The sequence below is a fragment of the Bos mutus genome, chromosome 7, assembly GCF_027580195.1.
Source record: "Bos mutus isolate GX-2022 chromosome 7, NWIPB_WYAK_1.1, whole genome shotgun sequence".
In the NCBI taxonomy this organism is placed as follows: Eukaryota; Metazoa; Chordata; class Mammalia; order Artiodactyla; family Bovidae; genus Bos; species Bos mutus.
In genome coordinates, this window is record NC_091623.1 from 58851068 (window position 1) to 58871310 (window position 20243).

At 53.4% G+C, this 20243-nt stretch overlaps 1 protein-coding gene across 1 annotated transcript in view; it reads left to right on the top strand.

Moving 5' to 3' along the window:
- The window catches only part of PTPRS (protein tyrosine phosphatase receptor type S), a 74057-nt gene that overhangs the window by 13047 nt on the left and 40767 nt on the right, over positions 1 to 20243 (top strand). The window contains exons 3-6 of the mRNA XM_070373875.1: positions 2389 to 2534; positions 3079 to 3220; positions 9172 to 9360; positions 15964 to 16074. Of these exons, the coding sequence (XP_070229976.1) occupies positions 2389 to 2534; positions 3079 to 3220; positions 9172 to 9360; positions 15964 to 16074 (588 nt within the window). The remainder of the gene's footprint in view (positions 1 to 2388; positions 2535 to 3078; positions 3221 to 9171; positions 9361 to 15963; positions 16075 to 20243) is intronic.

A 20243-nucleotide genomic window follows, 5' to 3' on the forward strand; every position in this document is an offset into this window, starting at 1 on the left:
CCCCGCGTGGTAAACAGGCAGCTGGATGCTTTTCCCTCCCTGCAGCTGGCTTCTGCCCTTCCTTCCAGCAGCTCCCGAGGGAGGGTTTTTCCCAGAAGCAAGATTCCTGACCCAACTGCAGTGACTTTCCCCCCTGACCTTGGCTGGGGACGCTTATGGCCCCAGTCACCGTTCCAGGAGGAGGGGCGGGCCCAGCCCGGGGCTGCTTAGCATGGAGCAGCAAAACCATGTCAGTCAGGCTCTGGGCCTGGTGGGTGAGAGGAGCAGAAGATGCGGGCTTAGGGTCAGAGAGACCCAGGTTCAAACCCCAACTCGCACAAGCTCGTTAACCTCTCTCAAGCTGCACAGTCCTCTCTGTATAATGGGATGAACAGTCACCTCCTCGGTAGACAACACAGGAGTTGAAGGAGGCCACACATGTCTGCACGCAGTGGGTCTACTGATTTTCCAAAGAGATGGCCAGTGTAGACTCACAGGGTCATATCAATGGGAGCACAGCCTGAAATGAGGGAGGTGAGGCCAGTCAAGCCATGGGATTAGGGACTCTGTATTTTGTTCAAGACCCATCCTGAGTCACAGATGGTAGAAATTGGGGTTTGTGGAACCTGAGGTCTTCTTGAACTTCTCACTGAGTAGCCAAAACTTTCTAGATGAACCTCTGAGGCCCAATTGTTGCTCAAACTGGAGTTATTGATCCTCTATGCCTCAGATCCCAAACTTTTACTTAATATATTTCTTCAATCTACTCACCTTTCTAGTCAAACCTTACAGAAATAATAATTGCAATTTATCTGCAAATACTTCTCAGTCTAAAAAAGGCACCAGGGTGTGAAGCCTCCCTCCCCCTAAGTCTGGCTACCTGCTTTCTCCTCTCAGAGGCAGGTGTTGTTTCTACACACACACACACACACACACACACACACACACACTTTACCCATTTTCAGTTTTCTCATCACACAAATAACACTCACTACACATTTTACTCCTCATTTTTTGTCCATTTTGTAGGGTGTCTTACATTCCTTCCCGAGTAGCTCATTACAGAAGTATCCTTGTCCCTTTTTACAGCTGCATAATATTCCACTTCGTGGGTGGCCGTATTCATTTAATAATCCCCTTTTGTTGGATAGATGGGTTGTTTCCTTCAGGACCTTCTAAGCATGTTGCAGCCCTTAAATCTGTTGGCAAAACTCTGAGAAACAACTGAATTCATTTTATGGGATATCTTATATCTTTACTATGGCTGGAAATCCAGGATCCCTTTGGGCAATTTAAAGGTTACTGTGAAAAGTCCATAAAAAAAAAGAGAACAATGTTAATGAGCTCTCACCAGGTGCTATAGCCTGAGTGAGGTCCAGACTTGAAGCTGTCTAGGTATAAAAGACATCCTAACTCCCACGGGAGACTTACCTGGGGAGATTTTAGCACATCACATCATCATGAGGACAGAGGATGTGGGCACAGGACCAGCCCCATTCAAATCCCTGCTCAGCCCCTGGCTGGCTGTGTGTCCAAGCAGATGGCTTGCTTCACCTTTCCTGTGTGTGAAATAAGGATTATGGTGGCTCTGCTCACCCAGCACTGTCAGAAGAATTTTTTTTTGAGGGGGGCTACACTGCACAGCGTGTGGGATACTAGTTCCCCAACCAGGGATCAAACCCACACCCCCTGCATTGGAAGCTTAGAGTCTTAACCACTAGACCACCAGGGAAATCCCTGCCAGAAGAACTGGATGTTTCTGAGTGTACACCATCTGCATACAGTAGGTGCTCAATAAGCATTTGCTCTAGTGGCTGGCAGCATCCAATCACCTGTTCTGAGCTTTGGCCTCCTTCTCTGACCCTTCGTGTTTGGACACCTCCCACAGATGAAGAGGCTGGTGCCTTGGGTTCGAGCGCTGGTTCTGACCTCGGGTCCCTTGGTCACCCCCCGCCTCCCTGTTCAGTGCCTCAGTTTCCCCACCTGTACCATCGGGGGATTAGGCCAAGCTATCTCTTCCCAAGCCATGTTAGGACCAAGGACCCTCCAGGGTTTGGCTGGTCACTACTGAGGGCTGAATTTGGGGACCCTAGATTCTCAGGGGTCTCCCCTCCCACTTTCCTTTGTGGCACTACATCTGAGTGGGTGTGCCCACAATGAGGCTGTGTCCATGTGTGTGTGTGTGTGGCTCTTGTATCCATAGCGGGGAGGTGGGGTGCTGGGCAGGCCCGGGGTACCCATGGAGGGTGAGCAGTGCCACCATTTCTCCTTCGTCCTCTCCAGCCCTCCTGTCGGGCCCACGTGGTACCTCTGTGGCCAGGCGCACTGGAGGGCACGTTTACCTGGCCCCATGGGGTCCTGGTCACATGCCCAGGCCCACCAGAGCCCCTTTTCCTCTTCTCTCCCCAGAGCCCCCCAGGTTCATCAAAGAACCGAAGGACCAGATCGGTGTGTCAGGGGGCGTGGCCTCCTTTGTGTGTCAGGCCACGGGCGACCCCAAGCCTCGGGTGACCTGGAACAAGAAGGGCAAGAAGGTCAATTCACAGCGCTTTGAGGTGAGTGGCCAGGGAAGGGAGGGGAGACAGCCCAGGGCCAGCCCCCCGACCCCACCCCACCCCCGCCATGGGGCCATGGCCGCTCAGCCATGGAAGCCGTCCCAGGAACATTCCTACGTGGAGCTGGCTCCCTCTCCATCTGGGACCCTTCTCTTCATCCACCACCTCCCTGGCAGGTACAGGGAGACACGTGCTCCGTGAGGGCTCTGCCAGGCTCGCTTGTTCTGCCACCTGTGTGCTGTGTGTCCTCAAGCAGTGCCCTGCCTCTCTGAACCTTTATCTCACAGAAGGGAATTTGCAACCCTGTGCCCATGTCCACGGTCAGACATACACGTTTCCACATTTTGCATGCCTGTCCCCAGACTTACGTGTGTGTGTCACGAACCCATGTACACACAATACCCTTTACTCGTACAGACCCAGTTTTCTGCCTTCAGTATCTATACAGGGCCTGTACACACACCTGTGTATAGCCCCCAGCTCCTCTCCTGATCACCCCTGGGACTCCAGCCTCACCCTGACCTCTCTCCCCTCCCCACGACAGACGATCGAGTTCGATGGGAGTGCAGGGGCCGTACTGAGGATCCAGCCACTCCGGACACCCCGAGACGAGAATGTGTATGAGTGTGTGGCCCAGAACTCAGTCGGGGAGATCACCGTCCACGCCAAGCTCACTGTCCTCCGAGGTATCGGGCTCCCCAGGGTGTGTGGAGGAGGCCCTGGGGCCTGGTTTTGGGGACAGATACCAAAGGGATCCGTGAAAGTCTTGCTTTGGATTTTCACTTGTGGGGGACTTTGATCTCCTTTTTTTAGCCCATAATACCACTGGGTCTTAGAGCCTTCTGGTAGGAATTTATTGAGCCTTTGCAGAAAAGAAGAGCAGCCTGTTAAGAGACTGGCACAAAAGGTGCATCCAACTGAAACGGAGAATTCATTTGTTCATGTAATTAAAATGTTTGTGGATTATAACAGCTTCAGGTTCAGCTGGATCCAGGAACTCATACCATGTTCCAGGGTTTATCTTCAGACTCTGGGTGTTCTCTTCCCTATCAGCTGTATTCTCAGTGATATCTCCCCATTAGCTCCAGACTCTGGGGCCTGTACACGGAAGAGAGGACTAAGTGACTCAGGACTGTTCATTGACCCACCTTGGGTCAGATGACCATCCCTGAGCTTGTCACTGTGGTTGGAAGAAGAAATACTCTGATTGGCAGAGTTTTCCCTGAAGTCAAGGGTGGGTCAGCCCATGTAGACAGAGTGAATAAGGGGTGGTCTCCCCAAAGAAACAAAGGAGAAATAGCTGGCTAGGCAGAAGCAGCTAACCACACCTTCCCACACATTCCCATGGATCCTTCCTGTGGACTGCCTGCTGGCCTCCATAGGCTGGGGCACCAGGAAATGGCTTCCTTATTGTAATACAGCATCATTCAGACAGTCTTACTGCAAACCCGCCTCCCATCTGCCCACCAGCTGCTCCCAACTGCCTTCTCCCTTGCAAGGTGATTAATTTAACCTAGGGGCCTGCAACTTGAGTTCACATCCTGGCACTGCCATTCTGTAGCTTTGTGACCTTGGGCAAGTTAATGAACCTCTCTGAGCTGCAGTTCCCTCACCTCCAAAGTGGAATAATAATGATGTTCACCACAAGGGATTGTTACACAAACCACGGAAGTGGACAAAACAAGTCCGGCACTAACGGTGCTGTGTGGGGAACAAGCATTTGGTTGGTGCTACCTATCTGATATTATTGCCATCATTGTTGTTCTTCTGATTGTGACAGGACAGCTGCCATCAGCCATTGTGCAGCTGTGGGGTGGGTTCTGCCTGTCAGCTGCAGCGCCACTCTGACCCTCTCTGATCTCTAAGAAAAAGCCACCCGGGACTTCCCTGGCAGTCTAGTGGTTAAGACTTTGCACTTCAGCTGTAGGGGACACAGGTTCGATTCCTGGTCAGGGAACTAAGATCCTGGTATGCCACGTGGCCCAAAGAAAAAAAAGTACAAGTCACTGCCAGCCATTAGGGGGCAGGTGGTCCCCCCATGTGGCTCCCAGGTTGGGAGTCACCCAGTGTCCTCTCTGGCAGCTTGGAGCCCTGGGAGGAGCCGTCATATTGGCCACAGGGCCACTTGATCCCAGACCCTGATGTGTGCCCGCCCTCGTCTGTTACCGCCTGGAAATTCCTAGTAATTTTCGAACAAGGGGCCCCATAGTTTCATTGTGTGTGGGGCCTGGAGCTGGTCCTGCTAGGGGATGGAGGAAGGGGGAGGGGAGGGGAGGAGTCCGCCTGCCCCAGTCCGCCCCGCCTCTTCCCAGCAGATATTTTTGCCCTGACCTTTCCCCGGGCACAGCCTGGCTCCCGCTGTACACACACCACCCGCCCCCCGTCCCCCACCCCTCCGCCCCCCGCCCCGCGTGCCAGCCTCCATTGTAAGCGCTCAGAGAGTTAAAAGGACACGCTGTGAATCTATTAACTGCCCAGTCTCTGGGAGTCTGGGAAAGACACATCTCCGCTCCCTGCCCCCCATCTCGGCCCTCAGCATCTCTCTGTTCTCAGGCCGCCTCAACAGACGTGGTGCTTGGGCTGGGCGCTCAGCCCAGAGCGTTTGACCCGGAGCGCCTGTCCCCCTGTCTCCTTTGAGCCCCAGGGACCCGCCAGCTGAGCGGGAAGGTCCAGGCTGCTGGGCCCAGCCCTCCCCCCCACCTCTCTTCCCTCGCTGCCATCTGATTGTGGACGCTGCGCACGCCTCTCACGCTGTTGTTTTAATTAAACTCCGAGGAATCCAGCACAATGTGGTACTCGATGAACATTTTTGTTTAATTAGGAGCTCTTGGTAACGTCAGGCGGCCGCAGCCTACCCCCCCACCCTGGCTGGCTGCCGCCCACAACGCACGCCCCTCCCCCGCGGGGCTGCACGCACCCAGGAAGTGCTCACATGTGGACACACGTGGGGTGTGGGTGAGCACACATGCACACCCTTGTGCACACACACAGGAAACGTCAGCACAGAGGGACCCTGGCAGCCCCAGCCTCCAGCATGTCTAGGCCAGCTTTGAGCACCTAGACTTGAGGCCTGGTTATCTTGGCCCGACCCTCCAGTGACGTCATCAGTAGCCAATCAGGATCATGCAGTGAGGTGGTCCAGGCCTCCGGGCCCAGGAAGAACGAACTGGGTGTGAAACAGCTCAGCCAGGATCCAGCCGCTTTGACCCGACAAGTCCAGGCCCGGCTTGGGGGTTCTGCAGTCATTGGCTCCATCCAGCTTCCTCCAGATTTAGCCCAGCTTGGGTTCGAATTCCAGTCTTGCTGAAACTGGACTGTATGACTCAGGGCAGGTGTGCCCAGTGTTTGAACCTCAGCTTTCCCCTCTGTGAAATGGATCCCTTCTCAGAGGCGGATACAGGAAATTACCTAACATTGCCTGGTACATACTTAGTGCTCAGGTTTTGGGACTCACGCTGTTTTCCTCTATGAAGTGACTCCTGCCTGGACGGGAACCACAGCTCTGTTGTTTAACTGCGGACATGGGGTGATAGTGTCCCTGCCCACCTCTCCCTCACCCGGTCCTGGCTTCCTGCACCCTCCAAGTACTTGGGTCTCTATTCTCTCCCCACATGGTGTCTTCTTGCCTACCTCTTCCCCAGTCCTCTGTCCATCCCCCAATAGCCCCGCCATACCTTGTTTCCCTCTTGGGCATCTGTAATCAAATAAATGAGTGTTATTTCCTTTTTACGCAAATAGCAGCTTTGTCTATACCAGGAAGTGGCAAGCTTCTCCTGTAAAATGCCAGAGAGTAAATATTTTTTACCCTGCAGGCCAGAAAGTCTTTGTTGCAACTTCTCAGTTCGGGCCAGCTGCTGGGGATGATGAGGAAACCAGTGGGTGTGGCTGTGTGCCAATAAAACTTTATCAACAAAAATAAGCAGGGGGCCGGACTTGGCTCAAGGGTCGTAGTTTTCAATCCTTGGTCTACACATCTTTCACTTTGTCCAGTTAGCAGTGCATCTTGGACTTTGTTCTGAATCTGTAAGGTGATTCCTTCTGCTGTTTGGGGGACCTGCCCTGTGGATGGCCTGGCCTGTGTATAATGAGGGTCTGTTGACAGACATTTAGATTGTCGCCAGCCTTTTGCTGTTAGTATTGGCACCTTGGGAATACCTCTGCCTTCCTCCTTGGTGTACAGGCTTAGGGGTCTCAGGTGGGTGATGCCAAGTCACCCCCACCCCTGGTTCCACGGGACCAACACACATTTCTTCCTGCCCCAGACAAGCAGGCCTGTGTCTTCTGTCTCATCAGCCCTGTATGCAGTCACTTTCTTGTCACTTGTCACTGTATCACTTGTTCATTGGGGTGGGATGGGGACTGTGTTAGTTTGCTAGGGCTGCTCTAACGAAGTACCACCATCTGGGTGGCTTACTTCACATGTTTTTGTTCACAGTCCTGGAGGCTGGAGGTCCAAGATCAAGGTGTCGGCAGGGTTGGTTCCTTCTGAGGCCTCTTTCCTTGGCTCAAAGACAGCCATCTTCTCCTCCATCTGTGTATGATCTCTGCTCTGTGTGTGCCTGGTTTAATCTCCTCTTCTTAGGGGGACACCAATCCTGTTGGATTAGGGTCGCACTAGTACTGCCTTTGACTTAATGATCTCTGTAAACTCCTTATCTCTAAATATAGTCTAATTCTGAGGTCCCGGGGGTTAGGGTTTCAACCTATGAATTGTTGTTCAGTCGCTAAGTGGTATCTGACTGTTGGCAGCCCCGTGGACTGCAGCATGCCAGGCTTCCCTGTCCTTCACCAACTCCTGGAGCTTGCTCAAACTCATGTCCCTTGAGTCGGTGATGCCATCCAGCCTATTCATAGGGTTTCAACGTGTGAATGCGGGTGGGGTGCATTTCAGCCCATAACAAGGGGATGGTGGGTGTTTTAACTGTTGCTGAGGCGGTATGCCCCACCCCAGGGAACCCTTTGTCTATTGTGGATGTGAGGCCAGACTGGAGCTGCGGTATTAGGGGTCAGAACAAAAGGAACCAGAAGTCCAGGTGCTGAAAGGGGGAAGGCAAAGTGTACAGGAGGGGGCAGGACCTGCCAGGAGGCCCTGAAGCCGCATCCCCCCTCCCTGGTGCCAACTCCAGCTGAGTCAGGCCGCGGAGCCCATGGCGCGACATGCAGGTTACACGAACGGAGGCCACCCGGCTTGTCACCTTGGTTGTGTTAGTTTCAGGTGGCACAGCAGTAAAGAATTCTCCTGCCAACACAGAAGGCACAGGTTCAATCCCTGGGTCAGGAAGATCCCTGGAGGAGGGCATGGCAACCCATTCCAGTGTTCTTGGCTGGAGAATCCCATGAATGGAAGAGCCTGGTGGGCTACAGTCCATAGGGTTGCAGAGAGTCAGACATGACTAAATACGCACGCATGCCAGAAACCAGCAAAGTGAATCTGTTATACAAATACACGTATCTACTCTTCTTCAGATTCTTTCCCCATATAGGCCATTATAGAGTACTGAGTAGAGTTCCCTGTACGATCCAGTAGGTCCTTATTCGTTACCTGTTTTATATGTAGTGGTGTGTATGTACCAAGAGAACCACATTCTTACCCATCACTAGAACACGGGGACCAAGTCTCCAGGGAGAGGTATTTCCCCCCCCCCCCACCACCTCCATCTGGAGGCTAACCAGTGAATAGGGAGACCGAGGCCAGGAGGCATGCCTCTCACAGATTGGGAGTAACTGAGGCTGAGTCATTCGCTCATTTATTGAGCACTTACTGTGTGCCAGGACCTACATGGGGTGGTAAGGACACGGCAGAGACACAGATGCGTTGTGATCTATGGAATTCGATGTTTGGATTTTCTAGAGTACGGGAGGGTTTTACTTTTTATTATTAGTTTTTGACCACACCATGAGCACGTGGGATCTTAGTTCCCCGATCAGTGATGGAACCCATACCCCTTGCAGTGGAAGTGCAGAGCCTTAACCTCTCGTCCATCGGGGGATTTCCCAGGGTGTTTATAACTTGTGACTGCGAGTTTTGCCCAAGGTGATGCTGGAGGGGGCCTGATGACTTTGGGGGACCAAGGTCACTGGTGTGGCTGGATGGAGAGAGTGAGAAGAGTGAGGCTGGCCCGAGATGGGGCTGCCAAGGCCACTGGGGGCCAGTGCCAGGCAAGGAGCCTGGGTTCTTCTGGAGGGTGGAGGAGACTACAGCAGGGCGGGCGACACAGGGTGGTGTGGCCCTGTTTCCATTTCGAAAAGCTCCCTCGGGCTGCTGTGATGTAACCCAAGGGCTCTGTAACTTCAGCACTGTTGACATCAGGGCCGTTCTGGGCACTGTGAGGGGTGGAGCAGCATCCCTGGCCCCCACCCACTTGATGCCGAGAGTGACAACCATGGACATCCCCAGACGTGGCCCAGTGTCCCCTGGGGGCAGGATTGGCCCCGATCAGAGACACTGGTCTAGCCTGATGCCCTCCCAGCAGTTACCACAGTTGCCCACAGACAGAGGAGGAAACAGGCTACAGGAGATTACCCATCCAGGCAAGGGCTGTCTCCAGGGCCCATCCCCAAGCCCCACCCTGGAGGGACAGCTGTGCAATAATTGTATCTCTGCTGTTTTCCCCATCACCCACCCCCGCCGCCCCAGAGGACCAGCTGCCCCCCGGTTTCCCCAACATCGACATGGGTCCCCAGCTGAAGGTGGTGGAGCGGACGCGGACGGCCACGATGCTCTGTGCTGCCAGTGGTAACCCGGACCCTGAGATCACCTGGTTCAAGGACTTCCTGCCCGTGGACCCCAGTGCCAGCAATGGGCGCATCAAGCAGCTGCGATCGGGTGAGCGCAGGGGGCCAGGAGGATGGCAGGGGGAGGGCAGCATCTCAGGGCCCGCGCCCCAGGGATCTGAAGGAATACAGAAAGGCAGCGCTCATCTGCAGCCTCGGAGGGGAGAGAGGGTGTCTTTGGAGCCGAATCAGTGGGGATGTAATAAGGTGGAGACTGACGGGGTGATGGGGAGCTATGGCAAGTTCTTCAGTGCCTGAGTGGAGCCATAGCTGACTCAGATATGCACAGTGATGGGGGCTGCTGAGACCGTGGGGGCAGAGTGTCCCCAGTACCCAGGCAATGGGGTCCTAATGGGGTACAGAGAGTTGCAGGTGGTGGAAAGCCAGAGGAGGATAGGTATCTCCTGTGCCCCTGCACTGGGGACACAGTGGGGGACAGACAGGCAGAGGTGATGGGGAGCTGTGGAGGGTGTTGAAGGAAGGCCATCTTCAGCATCTGAGCACTGGCTGTATAACGGCACGGTCGAGGTACTGGGGAGCCATGGAAGCCGGCAGGGGAAGAGTGTGTTCTGAGCTGAAACAGTGGACGTGTCCTGTGAGGATATAGTGAGGTCCAGACAGGTAGGAGCAGAGGCGAGCATAAAGCAAAGGCTAGAGAGTGTTTCCAGTGCTGAAGCAGTGAGCATCTGCAGAGGAGATAAGGGCATAGACAGGGAGTGTAATGGGGAGCCACAGAGGGCTGCAGAGAGACAGCATCTCTAAGACAGGCAGTAAGGATGTGATGGGGCACTAGTTGGTCCACCCAGGCTAAGGGGGCCTTGGGACGGAGCACAGGGCCTGGGCCACCTTGGGGCTAGGCACTTCCACATTTGTGTCTCAGCACAGCAGCCCCACGCCCCGCCTGTGAGCCCACCTGTCTGGGGAGCTCTGTGTGCGTTGTGTCTGTTGTCACACTGCTTCACGAACCTCTGTGTGTGTGTGTCCAGGCTCCCCACATGTCCCGACTTAACATGTAGGCCATACCATCGGCACACAGGTTGCCCTCCCCCTGCCAGAGCAAAATTTGTCCGCGTGCATCTCAGCCACACGTGTGTCTGCGTGACAGCCCCTCTCACGTGCATGTCTCAGGCTGGTCCTTGTGTATGCACACATGTGCACGGGCACTCCTGCGTGCTTTGGTCCATTCTGAAGACATGTGTGGGTGTACCCCCTTTTTCCCTTTCCCTCTTCTCTGAGGGCCCCCACCCTGCAGCCAGTCTTGCCTGAAAGCCTCTCCATCATTCTCAGCGAACCTCCCCCGCCACTCACTGCCCAGCCTCGTCTTCCGAGGAGTCCCGCTTGCCCATTTCCTACTTTCTGCTCCCCCCAGCAAAGACCCAAAACCTCAAAAGGGGCAGATGTTAAGCCCAAAATTTCTTCCCTCGAGAGACGTGGACCTCACCCTGGGAGAGATGTAGCTTTCCCGGTGCCAACCTGTCTGAGGATATTTGCAGCTTGCGGGGTTCAGCTGGAGGAGTGGTGGCAGCCTTGGGAACCCAGTTGCTTCTCTGCTGGTTTCCACCATTGTCACACCAATATAATGACATGATTGAGTGTGGACCCAGGTGCCCGGTCACCTGGGCAGGTCCTCCTCTCCGGGTCTCAGTGTCCTCATGAAATGTGCCTACTCCCTAGCGTCACTGTCTGGGGCCCCTGACAGGCTGCTTGGCCCTACCAGGAGCTCAGTGAACATCAGCTGCTTTAAAAATCATCATCAAGGGGCTTGCCCGGTGGTCCAGTGGTTAAGACTCTGAGCTTCTACTGCAGGGGATGCAAGTTTGATCCCCGGTCGGGAAACTGAGATCCCACAAGCCACGTGGCGCAGCCAAAAAAAAAACATTGTAATCAATCTAATTATTATTACAACATCCCCTCCCATCCCCAGAGGATACAGGCTTCTGTATAACCACCCGTTAACGTTCCTGTTCTCTTTTCTTGTCCCTCTGTTGTAAACGTTCAGAAACCTTTGGTAAGTTTAATTTCTTCACCATGTCAACAACTAACGCCCCCCTCTGTGTCCCCTACCCCACCTCCTCCCCTCAGACTAACGGCCACCGTGACGGTAACTGACCCACTCCACGTGGCATGTCTACTAACGTCTCCCCACCCCCACCCCCACCCCCCGGCCACTGGCCCTCCCCATCTGGGCACCAGGGGGCTGCAGAGAGAAGAGCCTAAAAGGAAAAGAGGAAAGAAGGACAAGACCACAGGGGACTCACTGGAGCTTCATACGTAACATACCCACCCCCATCCCCCTTGCCAGCCTGGGCCTTGACGCTGCTAGAAAATATGAAGGTACAGAAATTTAGGGGCTAGATGGAGGGGGAATGTTCCGTCTGGGCTACTACTGGGTGCATCTTGTTCTCTTTTCCAAGCATCCAACCTGAAGCCCCTGAATCCAACTGCTGGGCTAATTCTTACTAAGGTGAGAATGACCAATACTGACCCACAGTAGTAACTTCTCATCCTCCTCGGAGCAGAAGGCAAAACAGCCTTTAATACCCTTTCTCCGTGTGTGGTCTTCCTCTCAATATAGTGACCATGGGCTATTATGGCCATCTTGGGAAGTTCTGTCCTTCCCTCTCTGGGTTCTGTCACCATAGTCTTAGTGAAACAGCCCGAGCAGGAGCTGACCTAGATTCCCACTGACCCGAATTTCTCCTCTCCACAGTACAGCCTCTGGCAAATTCCCCTTCCCCCTCCTCTCGCCTCCTTCCTCTGTATGAAGAGGGGGAGTGGCCCCATTAGACTGGGGATTTTCTAAGAGATAATATAGGACCCTCCTAAAAGTTCTAGAAGGGCCCCAGCCTGGGAGGCCGAAGAGCTGGGTTCAAGGCCCGCCCCTGCCTCTGACTCATGGCGGGACAATTCTTGGAACTTGTGGGCCTCAGTTTGCCCCTCTGCAAAATAGACTGGGGCCAGATGGAGAGAGGTGTGTTTTCTCTGCTGTGGCATTGGGGGTTATCAGCTGTCATCAGCACAGAGAGAGGGGGGCCCATATCACTCCTGAGGATGCAGAATTCTAACCAGGGGCTACCATGTCTGGTTTCCTGAGCGGTCCCAGCCCCCAGAATCCATAGAGACGCACAGTCCTTTTCCTCTTTTCCTTTTGGAAATTAGAGATGCTGCAAGGCCCTCCTCCTTCCCTCCATCCCCTTTCACCACCCTCCCCTGCCCCTCCTACTTGGCCTGTCTGTAACATCTTCCCTTTGCTTAATTAATGCCCAGTCCTGGGGCACTAACCCTTCTCTCCACCCTATCTCTAACAAGATTCCCGACCCGCCCCCCCCACCCCCCGTTGTTCCTTGTCCCTCCCGAGAAGGAATCTAGGAGGGGAGGTCATGGACCTTCCGCCCTCGGCCCAGAAGGAAGGCAGCCGACAGTGCCAGGCCAGGCCAGGCCAGGTACCTCCCTGAGGCAGAGCCACGCCCCTCTGGCCAGTCCACAGGGGCTTCTAGACTCAGCCCCTCCTTCCCCAAGAGATTCCCGCCTTCTGTGGGAAGCCCTCCTGATTGGCAAGCCTTCAGTGCCCATCCTCCTCCTGGGAGCCTTGCCTCGTCTTCCTGGACAGGGCCTGCAGGGTCCATAGACCCAGGGCTGCCTACCTTAGCCCCCTCCCAGCCCTGGGGGCCAAGTGGACAGGCCTGGCTGGTGGCCCGGCCCCGCCTCCCTGGGGCCCCGCGGCCCCCCAGGACTGCCTTCTGACATTCACCTGACTCTCTCTGCTTCCCTTACAGAAAGCACTCCGATCCGAGGTAAGAGGCTCTTTCCTCCCCACCCACCCACTCACGGTCTCTCTCACTGCCCGCCCAGCCCCCAGGCTCCACAGGGGGCTGCCCCAGGCCCCCCTCCACATGTCTCCTCCTCACCCTGCCCAGTGTCCATACAGTCTCTGTGTCTGTGTCACCGTCTGTGGCTGGGGGCTGAGTGTGGCCATGTTGGCCCCTCAGGTCACCTGGCCACAGGGTGTTATGTCCTCCGGAAGGTGCAGTGCCTCCCATGCCCACCCAGAGCGCTGAAGACTGCTCTGGATGCAGCCCTCATCCATCTCTAGCCTTGGTTTTCACATCTGTACAATGGGTGTGCAGAGGAGGGCCTTCCAGCTGTGGAGCTTAGATCTGGGTGATGTGGTATGGGTGTGGGGGTCCAACTCTCTGAGGGAGCAGAGAGTCTCAAAGGCAGCCCCACGGAGCTGCCCCAAAGTTAGACTAGAACAGGCCTGGGTGGGAGCCCTAGGGAAGGGTCTGAGTCTGGTCCTGACTTTGCCATGAGTTGCTGTGTGACCTGGAGCAGGTTCCATGCCCTCTCTGGGTCCCCATAGTGGTATCTGCCTGCCTGCTTCCCTGGAGCCTTGAGATTGGTAGGAAGTGTTACATAGGGACAGAACCCTAATCCACAGCCCCTAGAGAGAACTTCCCCATCTGTGGGTTCCCCCCACTTGTGTGGGACAACCACAAACAAAGCTGAGAAGGGGTGTTTATTTGGGACCACGCACTGGATTTTTGGATTCCTGGTGCCAGGGACTCTAATCAAAACCTGTGATCAGAAAAAGAAAAGAAAAAAGTTTAAAAAACCAAAAACAACCAGCTGTGATTGATATTGAAGGTATTCCCTCATCTTCATGTTACTCATAAGCAACAAGTTACAGGGTCCAGGCCTGTGATTCTAACAAACTTACAGATAGTCAGTTTAATTAACTTATGAAAATGAAAACTTGGGTCCAGGCCTTTGGTTTCAAACATACTGTGGAAATCTCTGCCTCATTTTTATTGGTTCATGGGTGATGAAGTATTTGATCAAGGCCCATGATTTCAAACATACTTAGAGATGTTTGCTGGACTTCACTTACTTGCGAAAATGAAGATTTCTCCCAGACCTGTGGTTTCAGATAACTTCAGGGAAATCTTGGCCACATTTTCATTTACTTGTGAACACTGTAGTGTCCATGGCCTTGTGCTTTCAAACACTGTTAAGAAGATTCATTCATTTTTCACATGTTCATGGGAAGTGAAGTCTTCCATCTGGACCTGTGACTTCAGACATATTGAAAGAGGTAGTCTGCCCTGGTTTCATTTACTTGTGGGCACCAAGCCCCTTTATTTGGGCCTGTGATTTTAAATATGCTTAAGATGGAGCTTCTCTGTTGGTCCAGTGGTTAAGACTTCACCTTCCAGTGCAAGGGGTACAGGTCTGATCCCTGGTTGGGGAGCTATGATCCCACATGCCTCATGGCCAAAAAACTAAAACAGAAACAATATTGTAACAAATTCAATAAAGACTTTAAAAATGGTCCACATTTTTTAAAAAAAACTTTAAAAAATCTGCTTAAGAAAATTGACCACTTCTTCAAATTCTTTATTGACTCATGACCAACAAATTCTTTAATCTTGTTTTATGATTTCAAACACATTGGAGGCATTTCAGCCTCAACTTTATTTGTGCAGATTAGAGGTTTTCCTTTAGACTTCCGATTTCAAACACTTGAAAATTCTCCCCATTAACCTCTGAGCACCGTGGACTTGGGTCTCCGTCTATGATTGCAAATACACTTAGAAAACTCATTCACTTGTGGATCCTGAATCTAGACCCATGGTTTTGAAACAGGTCCATGAATTCAGACTGATTGATGTAGATGACTGTAAGTCTGGGGAAATTCATTCTTCAATTCGTTTCAAGTACAGAAAGCTTGGATCCAGCTCTTTGATTTCAAACTTACTTGATGTATTGCATTGGCCAAAAAGTTCGCTCCGGTTTTTCTGTTACATTGTATGGAAAAAGTCCAATCGAACTTTTTGGCCAGCTCAGTATACCACTCTCAGCATCCTTTGCTTTTGCTCTCATGGAGAGGGTAACCCAGTTCTGAAATCTAAGCACCCTTGAAGAAATACAACCCTGTCTCCATTTACAAGCACCGTGGGCTTCGAGGCCTGTGATTCCAAACATACTTGAAGAACCCAGACCGCATTCACTTACACACTGGTTGAAACGAACAAGCGACCACCAGCTCCCTGAATTGGCACCTTGGTTTTTTTTGTTTTTGTTTTTTTTTAATTTTATTTTGTACTGGAGTATAGCAGATTAACAGTGTTGTGATGGTTCCAGGTGGACAGCAAAGGGACTCACCCATATACATATACATGTATCCATTCTCCCCCAAACTTCCTCCCAGGCTTGGTACATCACTGGAGGTGACCCCTTCAGTGTCAGGGGCTTTGGAGCAGCTGCTGTGGATTGGGACCGCCAACCTGCCCTCCACCTCCCCCTGGCAAGCATCATTTGGCACTTTCCTAAATGCACCTCAGTTGGCACATATTCCCCCCATGCCCCAGCTTTGTCCTTCAACGTGGCAGTCATTCACAAGGTCCCAGCTGAGGGTGGAGGATTGGCCAGGCATGCGGTGTGTTCAGGATGGGCCAGAATTGGGGTGGGGAAAGGCAGGCAGCCAGGGAGGCCCTGACCCAGTGGGGGCTTCTAGGGTGACTCAACTTTTCTGTCTGCCTCTCTGGCCCAGCCCAACCAAGAGACAGGCTGGACGGAACTCTGGGACAGCCCTCCCGCCATTCCCCCAAGCCAGGGACCCCCCTGATGGGCCAGGCCTTGTCCCCTTTTCCCACAGGAGCCCTGCAGATTGAGAGCAGCGAGGAGACCGACCAGGGCAAGTATGAGTGCGTGGCCACCAACAGCGCCGGCGTGCGTTACTCCTCACCCGCCAACCTCTACGTGCGAGGTAGGGCCCCCCGCCCCCACCGGTCCCCTTCCTTCTCGGGCTCACAGCCTCCGGGCTCCCCTGCCCCCTGCAGACCCCAGCAGGCAGGCCCACCCCGGGTGGTGGCTGCGGGACCTTGGGCGAGGCGGTGTCCCTCTCTGGACCTCAGTTTCCTTGCCTGTAAAATAGGGGCAGCTTCAATTCCCCCACCCCCGTGCCTGGTGACTGCTGTCCCTCGAGCTGCAGGACGTTGGGGTGGGGGCAACAGGAGGGGATGGGGCGGGGCCGGAAGGAGGGGGTCTCTGGTGGGCCTACAGGGCCGGGGGAGCCTGCAGGCCTCTGCCCCACCCTGCCCACCCGCCCGCCCATTCGAGTCAGCTTCTGTGGTGTGTCGTGCGGTGCTTCCCTTGCTGTGTGCTCGCTTCGCTTCTCCAGACTCGTGGCCTCGTACCCGCTTCACCGCCCCGCCCTCCAGCGCCCTCAGTCTGAGAGTTGGGGAGGAGTCTTCAAGGCTGCCCCTGCCGGCCCCACAGCCTCAGTTGTCCCCAGAGCCTGGTGCTCTCCCAGTCACCCTCAGAGGAGGATTCCTGTAGGCAGGTGTCCCAGGGTTTGGGCTGAGGCTTGTCGGTTTCCCACTTGGTCACACCTGGAAGCGCGGGGGTCCTTGCCCCGGCACCACCACCCCCAATCCAAGGAGGGCCTGGGAGTAGCCCCTTGGTGTCTCCTCGAAGGTGCCAAGTGGGGGTGCTACCCCTGCTCCTAGATGCCTCTGTGGGACCCCATCTCATCTCTGGGTTGGTTCTCTTCCGTCCTTTCGGAAATATTCATTTGCCGCCTCCTCCATCTCCTATGTCCCCGTGGCTGTTTCTGGTCAGATCTGTGGTGGAAACAGCTTCCACCTGCCAGGAAATGGGGTCCAGTTCATCCCCCGGGGCTGCCCCCGAGTGGCTCCATATCCTTGATCCCAAACCACCCTTCTTTGGACCTCCCTTCCCCGATTTGACACACCAGGCCCCTGACCGTTCTCCACCTGGGAGGTCATGCAGCTCCTCCCTTAGTGGGAGACCCTCAGGTCCTCAGTTCCCCCCCTACCAGACACAGCCCCCACCAGCCCTGAAGCAGCACCTTGGCCGCCCTTGGGTTCTGCAGCTCGCCTCTGAGGAGGAGGAGGCGTGGGGGGCGGGGCTGGGGACCTGGGGGCGTGGGTGGGCAGGGGCCACACCTCCGGTCTGCTGCCATGGCACCTCTGGTGAGTTATAGCGCGTCCATGACTCCAGTTGACTGGTCTTCGTCTAACCTGCTTTATTTCTCTGCAAACACCTGGGAATGGGGTTTGTAAGTCTGGCAGGGCTCAAGGAGGACAGTGTGGGGCAGGGTGGGGGCGGGCCCTCTAAGCAGGGTGCACCCAGGGAGGGGGGCCAGCCTTCTGTGTCCTCAGTGCCCCGCCCCCTGGAGGGATGGTCCTTTCTTTAGGGGGTCCGGCCTCCCATCCTTTGCCTGGGCCTCAGACGCTCCAAAATTGAATTAAAAAAAAATCGTGGAAGGCAAATGTAGATCGTGTATGTCAAGGAAAGACGAAAAGGTCGTTGCTGTTCTTTTTGTTTTTTAATTTTAATTTTTTTTTTTGGTTTAAAGAAAAAATTCAACAAACTATTGCAGCTTTTAGCCTTGGGAAGTCCTCTTTTTACTCTCTGTATCTCCCCTATTTTTTCTCTTCTCCCCATGTCATTGTGTTCTGCATCAAACCCCCTTTACATCCCTCAGAGCTTCGAGAAGGTTGGTGTGTTTTTTTCTTTTTTACTTTCTTTACCCACATTTTTACATTCTGAAAGTCACACACACACACACACACACACACACACGAAACACACACAGACAGGAACACGGACACACGCAGACATGCACACAGAAAATGATAGAAAAATGAACTTAAAAAATGACAGAATGCGAATAATGAGCTGAAAGCCAACAAAACAAAACAAAAAACTGCCAAGCGAGAGCAAAAAAAAAAAAACCCAGAAAGACACGAAAATCTCAGCCGCGCCCAGCCCGGCCTAGGGCCGGCCGCACACATGCGATGCTTGCATTGTGGTCGCCTATATGCATCCTTTGGTAATGTTGTTGCTAAGTTTTTTGCACTCCTCGTCGTCATGGTAACTTGGGCCTGATGCATGCTGGGAGAATGTAAAAATTTCTCTGCATGCCACTCTTGTCGATTCGGTTTGGTGAATTCCCAACGCCTTCTGTTGGAGTGTTTCTCGTCTTCCGTTCTGTTTTTCTCCTTTGGTTTCCTTCGTTTGTTTTTTTTTTCTTTCTTTCTTCTTTTTATTTAGTTATTAATTTTTGGTTTCGTTTTGGGGGAAAAAACCGATCAGTTCGTTTTTTTTTCCCCCTCCCAGCCCCTTTACCCTGCTCCTTCCCCCATCAAAGCGTTTGGTCTTTGGGTCTGTCTTGTGTTTCCGTGCTCTTGGGTTTCGATTTCTTGGGCTGAGCTGTTGTGTGGTTGTTCTCCAAACGCATTGTGATTTAAAAGCCAGTGTTCCTGTCCCAACTACCATCCAGGAGGGCGGACGGGGTCCCACAGCTGGGATGCTGGGGCAGAAAGTGACCACCTGGGCTCAAGAGCACAAAGGAGGTGGCTTAGACAGATGGTGGGAGGTCAGAGCTTGGGTGAGATGTGTGAGGAGAGAAGCCCAGTTTGTCTGACCTGACTGGCCAGCTACCTCTCTTATCCAGAGCTGATGCCTCTGTTCTTCAGGATGGCCATGTTTGAAGGGAGCTTAAGCAGGCACATTCCCTTCCTTCTGCCTCAGCATGAGACCACCTCCCACCTTCCCAGACAACCCAGAAACAGGCATTGGAAGCACAGCTGAATGGACAGCTGGCATGTTGAGTTCTTGTTCAGTAGAGCAACATGTCTAAATATGAGAAGTAGCCACCTATAAATGGACCATCCTCCCAAAATGATGCATGCTTGGCACATAGTCAGTGCTCAGAATGATAGCTGTTGTGATGACTTTCTGTGTCCTGACTGGGTACCGATATGGATCCACCCATCGGAAAATGCAGTATGATAGACTTTGGCCAACTACTTGTCCAGTCGTTCTGCCCTAGTGCTATGCCTCCGCCTCATAGGTGATGCTGGCTGCTTCCCCCACCACCTCCCAGACTCCCAGCCTAGTCACAGGCATCTTTTGTCCAGCAATGCAGCATGGTCACTTTCTGAGTACCTACGCATCAGAACTGTGGAATTCTGGAGAAAACCCTGGGGAACTTTGGGCACAGCCCCTCCCTCCCTCTCTCTGCCTCCCCAGCTCTCCCTCTGCCTCTCTCTCTCTCTCTCAGCTCTCCTTCTGTCTGTCTGTTTCTCTCACTTTTAAAACCTTTGGAGACGCTCGCTCCCGTCTCCTCTTCCCTCCCTGAGGACAGGCAAGCCTTTGAGAGCCCCATTCTAACCCCAAATAGAAAACCTGCCCCCTATAAAATATCTATTTAGATTTATAGCCACTGGCTCCCAGCTGACTACCCAACATAAATGACATTTGAGAGCTGAGACTAGCCTGTTTGGGGTAACCTTTTCCTCTCACTTGCCCCTCACCTGCCTTCTCTAAACTCCCAGTGATTAAGTTCAGGGCCGAGTTGGCAAGAAGATTTTAGATACAATAATAGGGGATTTATTTTTCCTGTCTCCTTTTGAATCCAGAGTAAGAGCTGCCAGGCAGAACTCTCCAAAAGATGTAGGAAAGAGGTCTCTCAGCTCCTTTATGAAAGCTGGGTCCCAGTGAATTGAAACTGAGAGGTGGCTGAGAGTCCCTGAAGACCACCTGGACTTTGGGGGCAGTATAGACTGGTGGTGAGAGCACAGACTTTCGACTTGAGGAGACCCAGATTCAAGTCCTGCCTCTGCGCCTTCTTGGCTGTATGACCTTGGGCCGGTCACTTGGTTGCTTGGAGTCCCTATTTCCTCATCTGAACAATAGGAAGAAGCATCAGTATGCCAAGCTCACAGGATAGTTGGGAGGAGTCCATGAGAAAATTACTATTCGTCTATCCGGTGCCCTGTATCGTGTGTGGCATGTAAGAAATCACAAGGGAGATTGTTGTGAAAATAGGAAAATAGAGTTCAAATAAATGGTCTGAGCAAGTCATTTCCCTTTGGGAGCCTCAGTTTCCCCATCATTATTTCACAG